This window comes from Mercenaria mercenaria, chromosome 5, assembly GCF_021730395.1.
Source record: "Mercenaria mercenaria strain notata chromosome 5, MADL_Memer_1, whole genome shotgun sequence".
Classification (NCBI taxonomy): Eukaryota; Metazoa; Mollusca; class Bivalvia; order Venerida; family Veneridae; genus Mercenaria; species Mercenaria mercenaria.
Window position 1 is genome coordinate 97,758,013 of NC_069365.1, and position 16,493 is coordinate 97,774,505.

General features: G+C 35.0%; 1 protein-coding gene across 1 annotated transcript; it reads right to left on the minus strand.

Moving 5' to 3' along the window:
* Positions 1-7,346: 7,346 nt before the first annotated feature.
* LOC128557424 (uncharacterized) lies at positions 7,347-11,211 on the minus strand. Its single transcript, XM_053544799.1, has 2 exons — positions 10,445-11,211; positions 7,347-7,551 (listed from the first exon to the last, which is right to left on the minus strand). The coding sequence occupies exons 1-2, from the start codon at positions 11,209-11,211 to the stop codon at positions 7,347-7,349; spliced, it is 972 nt and encodes a 323-aa protein (XP_053400774.1).
* Positions 11,212-16,493: the final 5,282 nt, after the last annotated feature.

Genomic DNA, 16,493 nt, shown 5'->3' on the forward strand with positions numbered 1-16,493 from the left:
CAGGGCAAAAACAATATGTCTCCTGGGGGAGACATAATAAAACCACTATTGTGCAGACACGGTCAAAAAAGCTAATTCTGGCCCTTTCAGGGGCCATCACTCTGGAACCCATAATGGAATCTAGCCAGTTCAAGAACAGAACTGAGATCAAATTGTTATACAAATTGTGTGCAAGTTTGGTTAAAATCAATTTATAAATGAAGCTGCTATTGTGCAGACAATGTCAAAATAGCTAATTTTGGCCCTTTCAGTGGCCGTAACTCTGCAACCCATTATGGCATCTGGCCGGTTCAAGAAAGGGGGAGACATAATAAAACCACTATTGTGCAGACACGGTCAAAAAAGCTAATTCTGGCCCTTTCAGGGGCCATCACTCTGGAACCCATAATGGAATCTAGCCAGTTCAAGAAAAGAACTGAGATCAAATTGTTATACAAGTTGTGTGCAAGTTTGGTTAAAATAAAATCATAAATGAAACCACTATCCTGCAGACAAGAAATTGTTAACAGACGGACGGATGCACGCATGCTCTGACTGACGACGGACGAAGGGCGATCACAAAAGCTCACCTTGTCACTATGTGATAGGTGAGCTAATAAAAAAGGAGAACAAGACATCCCTTACCTTTTAGACTTCCAGTAACTTGTTACATATGTTTAAAATGTAACCATATATTCGTTTCTGCATTTTCGATACCGTTAAAATATCCTATTGTTTGTACTTATTTAGATGTTTTGTGTTGTGAACATTGAATTTTGTGCTGCGGAATTAATGTCTGTTCACCAGTGGCAATTCGCAAACATAGCAGAAATAATGTTCCCACAGAAAAAGACTTAAACGGTACCAGCTTCGTATAAAACTCAAATGATCAAGGTGATATACTTACAGAACTGCTTCTGACCGCCCTTTCCTGAAATAATACATAAGTAAATACATAGATAATACTTTAATTAAAATATTTTCATTTCGATCTATGAAAGATAATTACATGGCGGTCAGTTCAAGACCAGGTGGAAACAGATTAACAGTCTACATTTTGATGACTGGATACAAGTTATAATCCATTATAATGTCTGACTTTCTGGATGACCATTAAAAAGGGCAAAAGAAGGTGACCGTGATTGGCAATATATCAATCAGTACACTCCGTGAAACTCAAACGAGACTAAGTTCGTAGGCATCTTTGTCCACAAACGTTTTGTTTGTTAAATTGTATTGAAAGCTTTTACTACAACTATCACGACGTCTTCCGAGCATAGTGTTACAAGGCATGGTACTTTCCAGATTTTATTTAACGTACCCAATGTGTAGCACCGATACACGTGAAGCCGTCTGCACTTGGAAGAACCAGTACTGATCCCTCAGTTAGGTGAGACATACTCAAGAGCATTTTCAGTGTCTGTACCTTGATTCGAACCCTTACTATGACAAAATGTGTCTTTATACGTGTTTCTTGAACAGGCTGAAATAGAAAAGTAGCCGACCAGGTAGGGCCCCCGGAAGATTTTGAAATTCAGCGCTTCAGTTCCTGCATTCTGGGAGCATTTAAGGAGCATTTAAGAACACCTTTTCCACTGCAGTTTTATATACAATATACCCTTTATTTTCACATTTTTATGAGCTCACCTGTTAAATTTGGGAAACATGATAAAATTAAGTTTTCTTAAGGTAAAATTCTTTGTTTCATTGAGATGATTAACATAAATATGAATTACGTCGGGGTCGTATGTAGCAGCAGCCACATACACTTTGAACGCGGTCCTGATGTTACCTTTTCGAAAAATCATTTTCTTACCTTCTTCTCTTCTTTCTTCCAGGGCACCCCCTCTGGATCCGCGCATTGATAGGAAAGTTTTATTGCTGCTCATGTGGCATTTTACTATAATTATATATATATCTTAACATGTATTACGAACCTTAGACCACTCCAAATTGATTGTTCTTCGGGTTTTTTTTACAAAGGTAAGCGAGCGAGCGGAATATTTCCCTCAATTTTGATTTTTTGATATGCGGGTACATTTTTCATGGAGCGGGCGGGTTATTTTTTCATATTTGTTATATCTTTGAAATGACACCTTTTCAAATAATACCATGCACTGTGTAGCATACATAAGACTATGAAGGTGGTATATTTACATACAATTAAATGTATGCATTTTCCGAATTAAATGTGTGGAATCTGTTAAAATTACATTTGTCCTCAAAATCACAAGTTAAAATTATTTGTCTTGGTTATGGTACTGTATACATACATAAAGATCATTTGTGAGTTTCAGTAAGTCTTTTACAGACAAAATCATAGCCAACAAAAATAACTGAAACTCACAAATACAAACTCATGGCGTATTTTGGAGATAGTTTAATATGGCGTTAAAGTCCTCATTGTTTTCTAAATGACTTTGTTACTTTGAAGGTAAATAATTTACTCCACATAAGGTTTCTTAGATATGATTGATTATCACCTTCATGGTTGTCATTTTCAAAAATGAACGGTTGCTGTGGAAACAGTGAAATTATATATAGTTCAAAACATTTTTTCACGATTTTTTTTTTATTTTGAAAGAGTTGATCCTGCCAAACAATTTGGTACCTATGCAAAAAAGTCTATGGACTTTGTGTGTGTGTTGGGGGGGGGGGGGGGGGGGGGGGGGGAGGGGGTGTGTACTGGGGTGGAAGGTAGACGTAGCTGGCCCCCGACCTATACTTGGTACCTGTTAGATACATACAATAAAGAGTTCAAACAGTCTATTTTACGAAAGTTTAGCACTTTCTGATTGAAACTGGTGTTGAATATTTAAGTGCTATTATTTTTCCTATCATATATTTCCATAAAATATAAGTTTTTTCGGTTAATTTAGGATATTTTTTCATTAATTTTCTTAACAGGATGACAAGTCTGATCATTCCGTTGTTATTAATCAGCAGCACAATCAAAAGTACATGCGAACATGTGAATGTTTGATAAGGTAGTTCCGACAAATTACAAATGAGTTTGGCATGGCCTTAATAAAGCAGTAGATAGAAATCAGTAGATGACAATGTAAATATTGTCACAGCTTAAGATCAATTTTCTTCACACGCATTAATTAAAATCCGGAGACTGAGGTAAGTTATCGTCTTTTTGTATAATCCATTAACTGTGATTTAATGAAATACACACAACTACTGCTTGTATGTTCAAAATGCATAATCTGATGTATAGCAGAACAATTAATACTACAAACTGAAGTAAAACATATCTTGTTCACTTGGAAGGTAAAACTATTTATCACATTTTTGAGGTCGCGGGAGTGAAATCAAGCCATTACATAATTTGGGTATAACACTAATGTAATAAAGCTTCGACGTTTACGTTGTTTAAAGTGTAGGTGACGTTGGTAGAATTGACTTGACACAAGAGGAAAGCTGATGTTACAGTAGGAAAAGCTAGTAAGTGATACAAAGAATATTACAATAGTCATACTTGTTGAAAATTTATAACATACTCTATAGAGCTTGGCATTTCAATATTTTATTCAAATTAGTTTAATAAATTTTATATGAAAATAAACTCATGTTTTATCCTGTATTAATGTTTTTTTTTTCCTTTTTAGGATTATCGTAAGACATTATGAAGCATGGCTGATAGCCAGACGGTAGAAGATAGCGGCATTCCAGCACCAGACTTGACGTCAGTGCCATCTGTTGATGGAACCAGCGGAACCTCCTATATATCGTTACAGAACCAAAACACAAGCACATCAATTACGATAAGACGTCCACACATACAGCGCATGTCCAGAAACATATGTACATGGTAGATAAAACTATATGTGTTCATGCTACTACAATATAATAAGAAGGTTGATAGCAATTGTATTGTAATCATCTAGTTCGTTTCTTTGTTTTTTTAATATATTTTTCTTTGTAGCCCGCCCACTTAGCGCAGTAAGGACAGCGCAGGTCTACGGATTGCGGGATCGTGAGTTCGATCCCTGGGTGAGGAGCATGTTTTCCGTGAAGACTTGATAAAAGACATTGTGTCTGAAATCATTAGTCCTCCACCTTTGATTCATATGGGGAAACTGGTACAGAATCAAGAAAAATGGGTAAGGTTAACTGCCCGCCGTTACATAAGTGAAATACTGTTGAAAAACGGCGTTAAGCCCTAAACAAACAAATAAAAGTTGTTTTTCTGTCAGATGCGCATGTATCCAATGATTGATAGGTTATGTCTGTTTGTCATTTTCCAAATAAAAATGTGAATACCCAGATTGCGTAATTATGCATGTATTTTATATTTCATTATTTATTGCTGTAATTCTATATATATTATGATGTTCGAGTTATTAATTTTTTACCATGCATTTTGTTTGTTTACATTCACATCATTCTGGAATCGTCAGTTATTTTTTATTATTTGATACTATTCTGAATTTCCTTTAAATGACTTGGCGACACTGTAAGATGTAACGAATGTGGAGGAGAATTGTCAAACTGGCAGTCAGGAAATGATCCCAGACGTGAACATTTAAATGCGTTTGGATACTTGTGTGATTAAAGATAACATGTTATACCCTGCTATGGACTGTCAATTTTTTGTGTTTTTTTATTGATCGGTCTGACTCTAGAAATGTTACCTTCCAAAGGCACTAATTTATACTTACACATACTTTTGATAAATACTATTGTGGATTGTTAAGATATTCCTGCTTTCATATGTGGTATGTTCGCAGTATATGTGAACCCAGTCGTTAAAAATACACAAGTATCCAACCTGAATGACTTGTAAAACGGTCTTGTTAAAATTCTTGAATGACATTATCTTTTGTATTATTTATACTAATAAAAAGTAGGAAGCTGTTGTATCTTGAAGATATTGTCATACCTGAGGTGTTGCGTTAATGGATATATATGGTACATTTTTAATCATATTTTATTTTAAACGTATCTGTGAATGCAGGTGTGAAATCATTTAAGATGTGTCATAAATCCTTGAACTTTGAATGATTACCTGATCATAAAATTTAATAATGTGTTGCTGTAATGCAAGTTAATTTGTGTATTTATTTTGGGTCAGGTACACACAACCGCAAAGGCGCAACTACAGCATTTACATAAATATACCTAAGCACTGTGGTTCACTAAACTGATTGTAGACCTTGTCCCAAACTGTCTTATCATTATATCTCTGCATGATATCTTTATTTTAATTTCACCAAATTTTCAAAAGTGATATTGCATTACTGTTGTTTACATGAGGTCCATGATTACATTCCTTTGAAATAAACATCTTACAGAACATTGGAGATGTTTTACTTGCAACCTGTTTAATTTAAACATATTTATTCCCAAAATAGAGTACATATATTGGTACATATGACATACTGTAGTGAAGATAAAACAGGAAAGGATAAGAATGAAAGAGAAGTCTCATAGAATTCTTCTCCTTTGCGGACAAAATTTAACTCTATGGTCATATCGAGCTTAAATCTATGATTGGGCTAGGAATATAGTCTTAAAATATATATAAAAAAAATCGTTGTGAATGTTAGGTAGAATAGAAGAGAGAAAGTGGGAAGAAATGGGAATGTCTCAGGGCTGCTAAGCGAATCTCTTACTTTCGGATATGTATGCATGTACATGAGTAAATATAGTCATGTTATCCTGATCAGATAGGTATGGGTTTCCAAACAGAATGGTATCCAAGTCAATTTCGAAATTCCGCAGATTATTAAGAAGGTCGTTTCGACAAAGATCAATTTCTGCATTCAAAAAAGAAGTGGAAATTAGTTTCCATTTGTCCACACTGGCATAATGGTATAGGAGAAATACTTTTAGGTAAAGATGTTGATTCAGTGCACTGCACTGTGTTCGTAGTCGTGTATGGAGCACTTGGAGTTTTCTGATTCCGGTGTAATAATAGGCTGGAGTACGCTGCTTGCTTTCATTTAGATTACTTTTATATGATGAAAGTGTTTCAGAATAACGGATATCTGGTCTCAATAAATTCCAGTCACGTACAACGGAAGGCAAAAAAAAAATTGAAGTATAAAGATATTCTTGCAGGTACACCATCGATATTTTCGGAGTTTCTTAGGTTGTAGCGAGTATCACATGAGTCAGGAACTAGAAAGGATAGATATGCTGGAGTCAGATTAGATTTCATTTCGAAGAACATAAGAAGTCGATGTTTGTAACGTCTGTCGGAAAGTGACTCCCAGGGTACTTCTCTGTTTAGGTTTTCCAAAGAAACAAGTTTAGTAGCCCCGGAGACAATGCGAGCACATTTATTTTGAATTTTGACGAGTTGATCCATTTCATACTTTGTACAGTTACCCACACCACGTCTGCATATTCGTGTATTGGCCTTATGAAAGAAATATATATAGTTTCAAGGAAGCGACGGTCAAGTGAGAATTTCAATTTACGCATTATGTTTACCCTCTTCCATGCCTTTGCTACAATGTAGTTGATATGAGAATGCAAGCAACAATCATTTGACAGGAATACACCAAGATGTTTATGTTCGAGTACCTCTGGAATAATCTGGTTAAACATTCGAAGAGGATGTAGTTGAAAATTTTCTTTTTCTTGAAATTAAAAGCGCTTCTAATTTGGAGGGATTAAATTTAACAAGCCATTTTTCTGCCCAAGATGAAATTGTTTGGATATCAAATTGGAGAAGATTTGCCGCAGTGTCCGGTTGCTGAACTATAATATAAAGACTGGTATCATCAGCAAACATGTTGATGCATGATCTGATTTCATCAACGATGTCATTGATAAAGATAAAGAACAGAAGAGCCAAGAATTGAACCCTGTGGCATGTAGAACTCCAGCTTTGAGAAATGCCCAGTTCGATTTGACACCTGGCAGTACAACACGTTGACGTCTATGTAATAGATAATCTTGTAACCACATATGAAGAGAACCTGAGATTCCTGCGTATTTTGATTTATTAGTAAACCTTTGTGCCAGACTTTATCAAAGGCCTTGCTTATATCGAAAAATACCGCACGAACCTCTAGACCGTTATCTAGAGCTTTATAGAGAGTATCGTATATGAAAACAAATTGAATAACTGTAGAGTCACCCGGAATGAAACCAGACTGCACAGGAGTTAGAAAGCGATAATCATGAAGGTGGTTATAAACATGCTTGAAAATGAGGTGTTCATGAACTTTTTCAATAGTGTTTAAGAGTGATATTGGACGATAGTTATTCGGAAGAGTGGCATCATCTTTTTTGAAGATTGCGCTAACATGGGCTTCTTTCCACGTGACTGGAACAGTAGAATATTGAAGTGAAGCATTGAAAAGGTCACAGAGAGGAAAAAATAGTTCATGAGAAGCCTCAAGTAGAATTCAGTTACTTATACCATCAGGACCTGCGGCCTTGTGAGCTGTTAGAGACTTCAAGACATCTTCAGTTTCTGCCGGAGAAAGATGAATTTCATTTAAAATAGTGGTATTGTAGTTGAAATCTCCAGTGATTATTATATCCGAGATGTTTGTGTCAATTGCAAGACCAATATAATCCTCAATTAGGTTATTGTATATGGTGTCAGAGCTAGGAGGTTGGTACAAGACTCCAAATAGTATATGTTTTTTATTACAAAGACCTATTTCAACCCATAGACATTCAAGACGATTGACCACAAGGTCTGATCTAAGCAAGTAATGTATATTCTCTCTAACATACAAAATAATTCCTCCATGAGAATCACCATCACGATCTTTTCGTTCGGGTTTATGATATGAGTACAGCACTATGTCTTCAGAAGTAATTGAGCGATTTAACCATGTCTCAGAAAAGGCCAAAATATCAAATTCAGAAAGTTCTGCTTATAAAATATCGAGTTTGTGTTGTATACTCTGAACGTTTGAAAGAAAGATGGTTTGATATCGCTTGTGCATACGGTGGTGTATTTGTCTGAGATGATATAGAAGAAGACGAAATTGATTCTGGACCTGGATTATTGTGAACATCTCCAGTAGTAAGTAGGAGGCATGCAAGCCATAATGAGAATGTGACAACAAATAAAGAACCCAAAAGACGCATAATGAACAAGTGATTGACATGTATTCGGTCCATGTTCGGCTGCATGGTTCTTCGAGGATATTTTATACTGTTACAGATAAGAGCATTAGCTAGCAACGAGTTGTGCAGTGACAGGACGTATTCCGGACAACTATAAATACTTAGAATAGAAGGAAGTGGGATAAAACTGGTAGGAAACCGTGGTATCGATACGTGCACGTGACGACATGTTTTGGCAATGATTTGGTGGTCATGTGATTGAAAGGGTGGATAGTATGAATTCAAGGAAAGCCGTCATAGGAATGTGGATGAAATCAGGATAACTTTTATAGCTTACAACCCCGAATGAGAATAAAGAATAAGGAAGCATTAGACAGGAGTTATGTACTTGAGGCAAGTAAGAAAAAGTGTACAGAAAAAAAGAAGCATATTTAGGAAGAAGATGTTATCAGTGAGGGAAAACTCTAGTATTGAAAACGTTATTTGTCAATTGAGTAAAATGGTAAGGACAATTTTGTTCACAGACGTAATTATCTGGTTGTTAAAGTAAATGCAGTTTCGGCACTAAGTTTAGATTGAGAAGAATTCTATGGACAAATTATGAAATAACATATATAACATACAAGTAAAGTTTCACACAAATCGTAATAGTGAACATATTTACATCCACGTACAGTCTTTTGAAAACATTCTTATTCGATTTGAAGAAAGACGATAACTAACAATCAACAGTACATTTGCACTCATATAAGCTAGTTAAAGGAAACATATATTTTAAAATTTGACAATATTGCTAATGGTAACAAAATAGTGTGAAGCAAAGTTAAGAGTACAAACAAACTAAACAAGGAACAGTGCGATTACTTGGCAAAAGAAAATACAAACTTGTACGCAATGTTAGTTATAAGGTATTTCGTTTATAATTTTATATAGATTGGTTTGGAATGTTTAAAAGTTTGATTATAGTAGAAAAATACCACCAAACACGAAAAACTATTGCAATTTTTATATACCGACGTTTCGCCGAAAGGCTTCATCAGGGTAATACAAAAATAGCGGAACTAACGTAACGTCAGCGTGAAAAATAGCGCCAACGCGTTTAACAACGTTACATACATAAGCGGCAAAATGCATTTAACAAAAATGCAACAAAAGGTATATTTGTAATATCAGGCTATCGGATCAGTAGGCCCCTAGATACGAAAAGTTTCTATAAAATATATATAAAACTGACAAATAGAAACCAACGATAACATTGTTATTATTACAAACATAATAATCGTTAAGCATGGTAAATCACTTTAGCATTCATACCGTCTGGACATAATGTTTTAAGTTTGTGTATCCAGAAAGTTTCTTTTCATAGTCTCATCATATCATCATGAATAACATTAACCGGCATAAATGAAAAATCCTCAAGAGAATTATCATTTTCATTAAAGTGAACAGCGACATTGGACAAATAACTTGAAAGCGATTCATCATAATTTCTTATGTCATGACGGTGGCTATTCATACGCTTTGAAACCTGTTGGTTTATTTGTTTGTCCCACATACTGTTTGTGGCATTTTTTACAAGTTATAATATATATTACATCTTTCGTAGTACAATCTGTTGAGCATTTTAGAGGAAATGATTCGTTTGTATTAAAACTATGAAACTGGCTATCAGTAACAATATTTTTACAGTGTGTACACCTCCGACTGTTACATGTCTGTGAGTAATTTTCATCACTATCTTGTAAAGATTTGAAAGCAGAACGTAATAGAAAGTCCCGAACATTCTTGGCACGTTTAAATGCTAGAACTGGTTTGAAAGTATGTAAAAATGTGAAACTTTCATTTTTTGAAAGGCATAACAAGTCCCAGTACTTGTGTAATATGGCTCCTATATTAGGTAAAGAAGGGTTGTATTCACTAACAAATGGTATCAAGGAGCTTTTAAGATTTCCAGTAGTACTTAGTGCCTGCTTTTGGCTTAACTTAGACACTTTTTCAACAGCTCTATCAGCAATTTCACGTGGATGATTACGTTCTAGAGATAGTCACGTAATTCACTGAGTTTTGGAAACAATCATTATTAGAAATAATTCTTCTTTTGGCTTAGCTAAAAGGTATTCCATCTTTACAAAATTTTGGGTGACTAGAAGAATATTGTACATACAGATGAATGTTAGTATTTTTCACATAAACACTTGTTTCAATATATAATGAACCAGTCTTTCTAACAGTCACATCTAGAAAAGACACCTCCAGTGAAATAGCGTGGGGAAATTTTATTGATGGATGGAATTCATTGATGGCACTAATAAAGTTTAAAAGTTCATCATATAATTGGTCCCAGATCAAGCAGATATCGTCCAAGAAACGGAACCATAGTGTCGGTTTCAGATCTCTTGAATTTAAAAAGTCGTTTTCAAACTTTCCCATAAATATAGATGCGTATGCGGGAGCCATGGAACTACCCATAGCTGTTCCCATACACTGACGATAACTCTCACCATCAAATTGAAAACAGTTATTCTCAAGACCAAGTTGTATCAACTCAGCAATATTTTTACTAGAGAGTTTAGTACTGTGATTAGTTCCGTCCATGAAAAACTTGCACGCCCTTAAACCGCCAGAATGCGGTATATTAGTATACAATGAATTCACTTCAAGAGTAACTAAATACGAGTGTTTGCTTCTAAACCTCACAGACTTAATTTTTTGAATAAAGTCACTAGTATCCTTAATATAAGAAAGTAAAGACTGCATATTAGGTTTCAGCGTATAGTCAATGTACTTGGATGTATTTTCCGTTGCTGAATTACATCCAGCGACAATTGGTCTACCTGGATATCTAAGTGGAAATTTAGAATCATATTCCTTATGGATCTTGGGTAAAATGTAAAATTGAGCAGTCAAAATATTATCGGGAAAAGTATCAAATTCGTCCTCAATATCCCTGTTATTAACACATTTAAAGATATTTTGATAAACTTGTTCTCCAGGGTCTTCAGTAAGTTTCTCAAAGTAAACAGAATTATCTAACTGCCGTTTCACTTCTGCTTTATAATCGTTTTTATTCATTATTACAATACTACCAGATTTATCGGCTTTCTTAATCACAATAGAACTATCACTTGCAAGTTTGTGTAGAGCAGTTAATTCGGCTTTAGAAATATTGCTGTACAATTTCTTAAGCATTTCATATTTTAGTATTTCTTGCGTTTTAGCTTCTATATAGAAGTCTAAGTAAATGTCTCTTCCGCTTGGGAAATAAAAGTAGACGGTCTTTAATTAAAGAATGGTAAATTTTCATGAAAATCATCGTTGACTGTCAAATTTATTATGAAAAAAACTCTTTAAGCCGCATTCTGCGCGAAAACAGAAATGTCTCCTCAGCTAGTTTTATCTTATCGTGACATTTTACTCTTGGACAAAATGAAAGACCTTTCCCTAATAAAATATATTCATCATCAGTAATGATTCTATTAGATAGATTTAAAACCGTCTTTTAACCTCGTTGTATCTGGCGTTTGCGCTTTTTTTATTTCTTCCAGGCATTTCTACTTTTTGTTCGGATGAACTGTATTGATTTTGATTTCCGCTGACACTGACACAGGGTTCTGCACTGTTTCTAGTAGTTTCTGAATGTTTATCTGAAGTGCTTTCTGGTTCATAAGCTGGGCCTCCGCGTAACTCTTGTTTGTGCCCGGGGCGTTCAAGATTTTGGCTGATTCATGGGCGGAAGATTCCCGTTATTATTTTCTGTGTGGTGTTTTTTCTGAAGTGCTCTTGTCTTTTTGAGGTTTTGTTATGCTATGTTTCATATTTTTGGAATTCAGAGTAGGTTTCCGTCGCGCTGAATGTGGTATGTGATGCTGATACTTTTTCTTAGCTGAACCGACAGGAATAAAAACCATCGTCATTTTTTCTTGCTGCAGATGATTTTCCATTTGTCTGGTTAGAAATTGAACTGTCAGGTCCACTTTTTCTTTCTTGAATGCATTTAACAAAAATGCAACAAAAGGTATATTTGTAATATCAGGCTATCGGATAAGTTTGATTATAATTTTAATATTATAATGACTTCATTTAAAGGGAATTCCTATAGTTTTTTATGTGCATCTTTCTGCGCAGCCGACACTTTCTATGGGAAACTGAACTGAAGTCAACATTTGTTGAACCATGTGACAGGCAATCTTAAATATGAGGAATCTTGAATGAAATAACATTTTTGATAAGTTTTATCAGTAATCAAATGTTGATACTGGTTTATGTTGCATTGACAAGTATCATGCCTGACAGGTATCTTGCTATTTTTGTGGTTGTGTTTTCGCATCGCATTTTAGTACAAAGACTGTGTTGTTCATATAATGTAAGATAATTGACTTAGTACTGATAAGACAATATCACCTTTCAGATTATTTAGTATTCAATTATAGAAAGAATTAAGAATTTTTAAAACTTTTTTTTTTAACTTTTAGCAGACATACATGTAATCAACTTGGCCAGGTTCGCGCCATTTCCGTCCGAACAGGTGTTGTATTCAAGCGGTCTTAACATAAAATTTAGCCTGGTGACCCATACATTTTTAGCCATTTTTACGCTCACAATACAATTATCTATACACAAGAAAAACAGGAAAAAATTCTATGAAAGAGTGTTTTCAAAATTTAAAAATATATTCTTCACTATGGGTATTTTTCATAGAAAAAAGTTCACAAAAGTAAATATGAAATAATTTTTTTTTCATTTGTACCCATTATTGTAAGGATAGAGTATTACAAATATGACTATGATATCAAATAAGTATATAATAAAATCTGTAAAAAGAAAAAAGCCGTATTGTGCTGTCTTGATGTATATTTTGGTAGGTATTTATAAAAAAAGCAGAAAATTATGAAAATGTTGAAAAATCGCTGGCAGTTTCAGCAACAGTGGGTGTGTTCAAAACAATTTTTCACAAAAACTAGCCTGGTGACCTATTGTTTTTATTTGTTCATTGTTGTCAGCACAAATTTTCCTATCATATATGTGAATTTAAAAAAATTCTATGAAAGGAAAAAAACTATAGGAATTCTCTTTAAAAGCAGAACTTATGAAAACAAGGACATTGAAACTTATATTACTCGTCAAGACTGACGGTAGAAGGAACAGAAAAACAAACAAAGTCATTACGTGCAATATCTAACTAAAGTCTGTCCCACCTAATTTTGGACCTCCGATAATTTATTCATACTATATATAAAATTGTCAAAAATGACATCGTTAATACCAGACGGTTAATATCTCTAGGCACCTTTTTCATTTCTTTGAAAAAATGTAAAATGAAGTTAAAAATCAAGATTTTATGTTTTTCCCCATAGACTTGCATTGTAAAATGACGCGACGTCCATTTCAAGATGGCGGCGTCCATACAAACGTCATTTGGGGGTTTGCTCACAGTTAGCGACGTCATTTATTGTTGAATAAAGACATGGAAAATTAAAACAAACTCTGTCCAAAACTTGTAGTATTTTCTTGTACGGAAGACCCTGAATTAACATTTTACTTCAAATTAAAGTATTTTCCGTTTCAGGTTTTCAGCTTTTTTTCTGAAAATGTGTTTGTACTTACTCGTTAGCATCGACGTAAAATAAATACATGTCTCAAGTCAAGTGCGTATCATTTTTTCAGCCGTAGATATCGTAATAGAGGTGGGGACAGCGGAGATGCGCGCAACCCATTTAACTCATTTTCATTATTGGTTTCGTATCAAAGGTTTGGATGATAACCGTCTGTTAAAAGGTTGTATTTAAATAGCATGAATACATGTTTGTGTACTGACTGGTGCTCACTATTTTTTCACGGGTGGTAAATGCGCAGTGCAATTTCCGCTGGGAATACGCTTAAAATGGGTTGCGCAACGTCCGGTGCTGGTGTTGCGCGTACAAAAAGACGAAATTGAGGTATGTGAAGTTATGACTTTGCTTAGTATGAGACAAGAATAAATTTTCTCGAAAAAAGCAAAATGCAATTCGACACAAATATGATAATACATTATATGTGTAAAATATCTGGTTTGTAATTTATGATTCGGCTCTATTATCACAAAAACTCAGGCGACACGAAGTGTGAAAAAAGTATGAAATCAACAAAAAAATGGAAGTTTATAACCTCATATGCCTAATCTGAGGGCATCTGATGCTTTTTATGATAACTCAACTGTTATAAAGTAACGAATATCAGTAATTTTTGCTTCAATCCCTGCTTACGGGGACATAATTGACAAAGAATCATAGGGAATGGGGTTGCGCATCGGGAATGGAGTTGCTCATGTACATCATAATGTATATAATGTATACGCGCAACTCCATTCCCGGGGCGCAACCCCATTTCCGATTATGTTTTGCCAATCTTTCCCCAAAAAGCAACATTTCATTCAAGTGTATGTAATATTCATGACTGTTTTACACATTTCTGATCATTAGAAGCGTCACATTTCCATAAAGAAGGCACAAGAGATAGAAAATTTGCTTTTTTCATGATTTCATGTTCTTTGACACTTCGAGCCAGCAGAGTTTTCGTGATAACAGAGCTGACTCCTAAATTAATAAGTTGGTATTTCACACATATGATCTTTATTCATCTTTGTGTCGAATAGCATTTTGCTTTTTTTCTAAACACTCGTAAATGTGTCATTATTTACAAAAACGAAAACCCACCAACCTCGATTTTGTATATATTGATGCGCAACACTAGCACCGGAAGTCGCGCAACCCATTTTTAGCGTATTCCCAGTGGGAATTGGATTGCGCGTTTACCACCCGTGTTTTTGTGACCGTTCGATCAAGGTAAAACATTATTCCTCAATGCAATTAATGATTTAAAATACATATTTCAATTTGAGACAACCACCTATATAAGGGACTACGTTAAACAAATTAATAATTGCCTTTATTCTTTATAATAACATAATACGAGTTTTTCAATTCCATCCCTGCGTCTTTATTTCCCATGCTCGGCCGTTCAGTGAAATCCAAAGTGGCATGTTAAACATTTTTGTGCTATTGATAGGCATGTTAGACCTATAGACAAAATAAAAATATGAGCCGCGCCATGAGAAATCCAACATAGTGCATTTGCGATCAGCATCCGCGCAATCTGGTCAACTGCCTACTGCAATTAGAAACCGTTAGCGAACAGCATGGATCCTGACCAGATTGCGCGGATACTGGTCGCAAACGCACCATGTTGGTTTTCTCATGGCGCGGCTCATATGACCTTTTGAAGGGGTATTTTGTTCTTCAGCTAGATAAAAGAAACATGTTCAAGCGCGTCAGTTACTTTCATTTTCGATGATATAAAACACGCGTTTTTGTTTTTTATTTTCACCAAGAAGTACGTACACGAAACAGTTGCTTCTGTTACAAACGGGGCAGTACATAGCTATATTGAACATTCAACCAAAAACACGTTGAACGCAAAACAACAACAACAAATAAAAAACACCAAAAAAAAAACCCCCCAAAAAACAGTTATTCCTTAAAAAATGATTTGTAGCAATTCAAACTTTATATAGATATTCAGTCGAAAAATTCGTACTTGCATGAACTTTACCGTACTGTGTATAACTAGCTTATTAAATACATCTACCCATCAGGTTCATTACAAAAATATAATCTGGCAAAACTGACGATATCAATTGCCACAACTTGTAACTAATGCAACATATAGTCTACACAGAATATCACTGCGGTCATGTACATAAGCCGTGATATAGTCACATCGTCGCCTTATTTCCACAATGCACCAATGCCAATTTTGCAATTTTGGGAAATGCAAATCGAAAGTTCAGGTATCAAAAACTTTGCAACAGTTATGCCAAATGAATTTTATGTCAGTTAAGTTATCAATATATAAATTTGTGAAGTTGTGTACTATACCATTATTCGACAATTTACATGCTGATAATCTAATAATGGAGGGGTTACTCCTTAACCTCTCTTGATGTGTGTGTGCGTGGGGGGGGGGGGGGGGGGCAGGGGGGGCTCCTCCTTGAAATTTTTGAAATACAGGTATGAAATGGTGACCTCTGGGTGCATATTTTGAGAAAAAAGTATTCCTTTACCAAAATAGTAGGGTGCATCTTTGATGAGTAATATGAGTAGGCCTATAGGTCACTTCTCAGCAAACTGGAGGGGGCACGGGCCCCCTCAATCCGGCCCTGGATCCTGGCCTGCGCACCTTCCGTAACCGGTAACGTCAAGGTTGTTTGTTTTTGTCGGTGATAGAAAAATCCCTTTTTACACGTTTTCTTTTAAAGTAGCTGTATCGATATGTTAAAGGAAACAAATTAACTATTTTTCTAAGATTTAGGTCTGGGCTTAAACTTAAAGCAAACTGAATCATTCCCGTTTTTGATTTAAATTTTATCCACGTAGTCAGACTGGCACAGTCTACAGCTAATTTGCTTTATCCTCTTTAAATTTGGGACTCAGTTC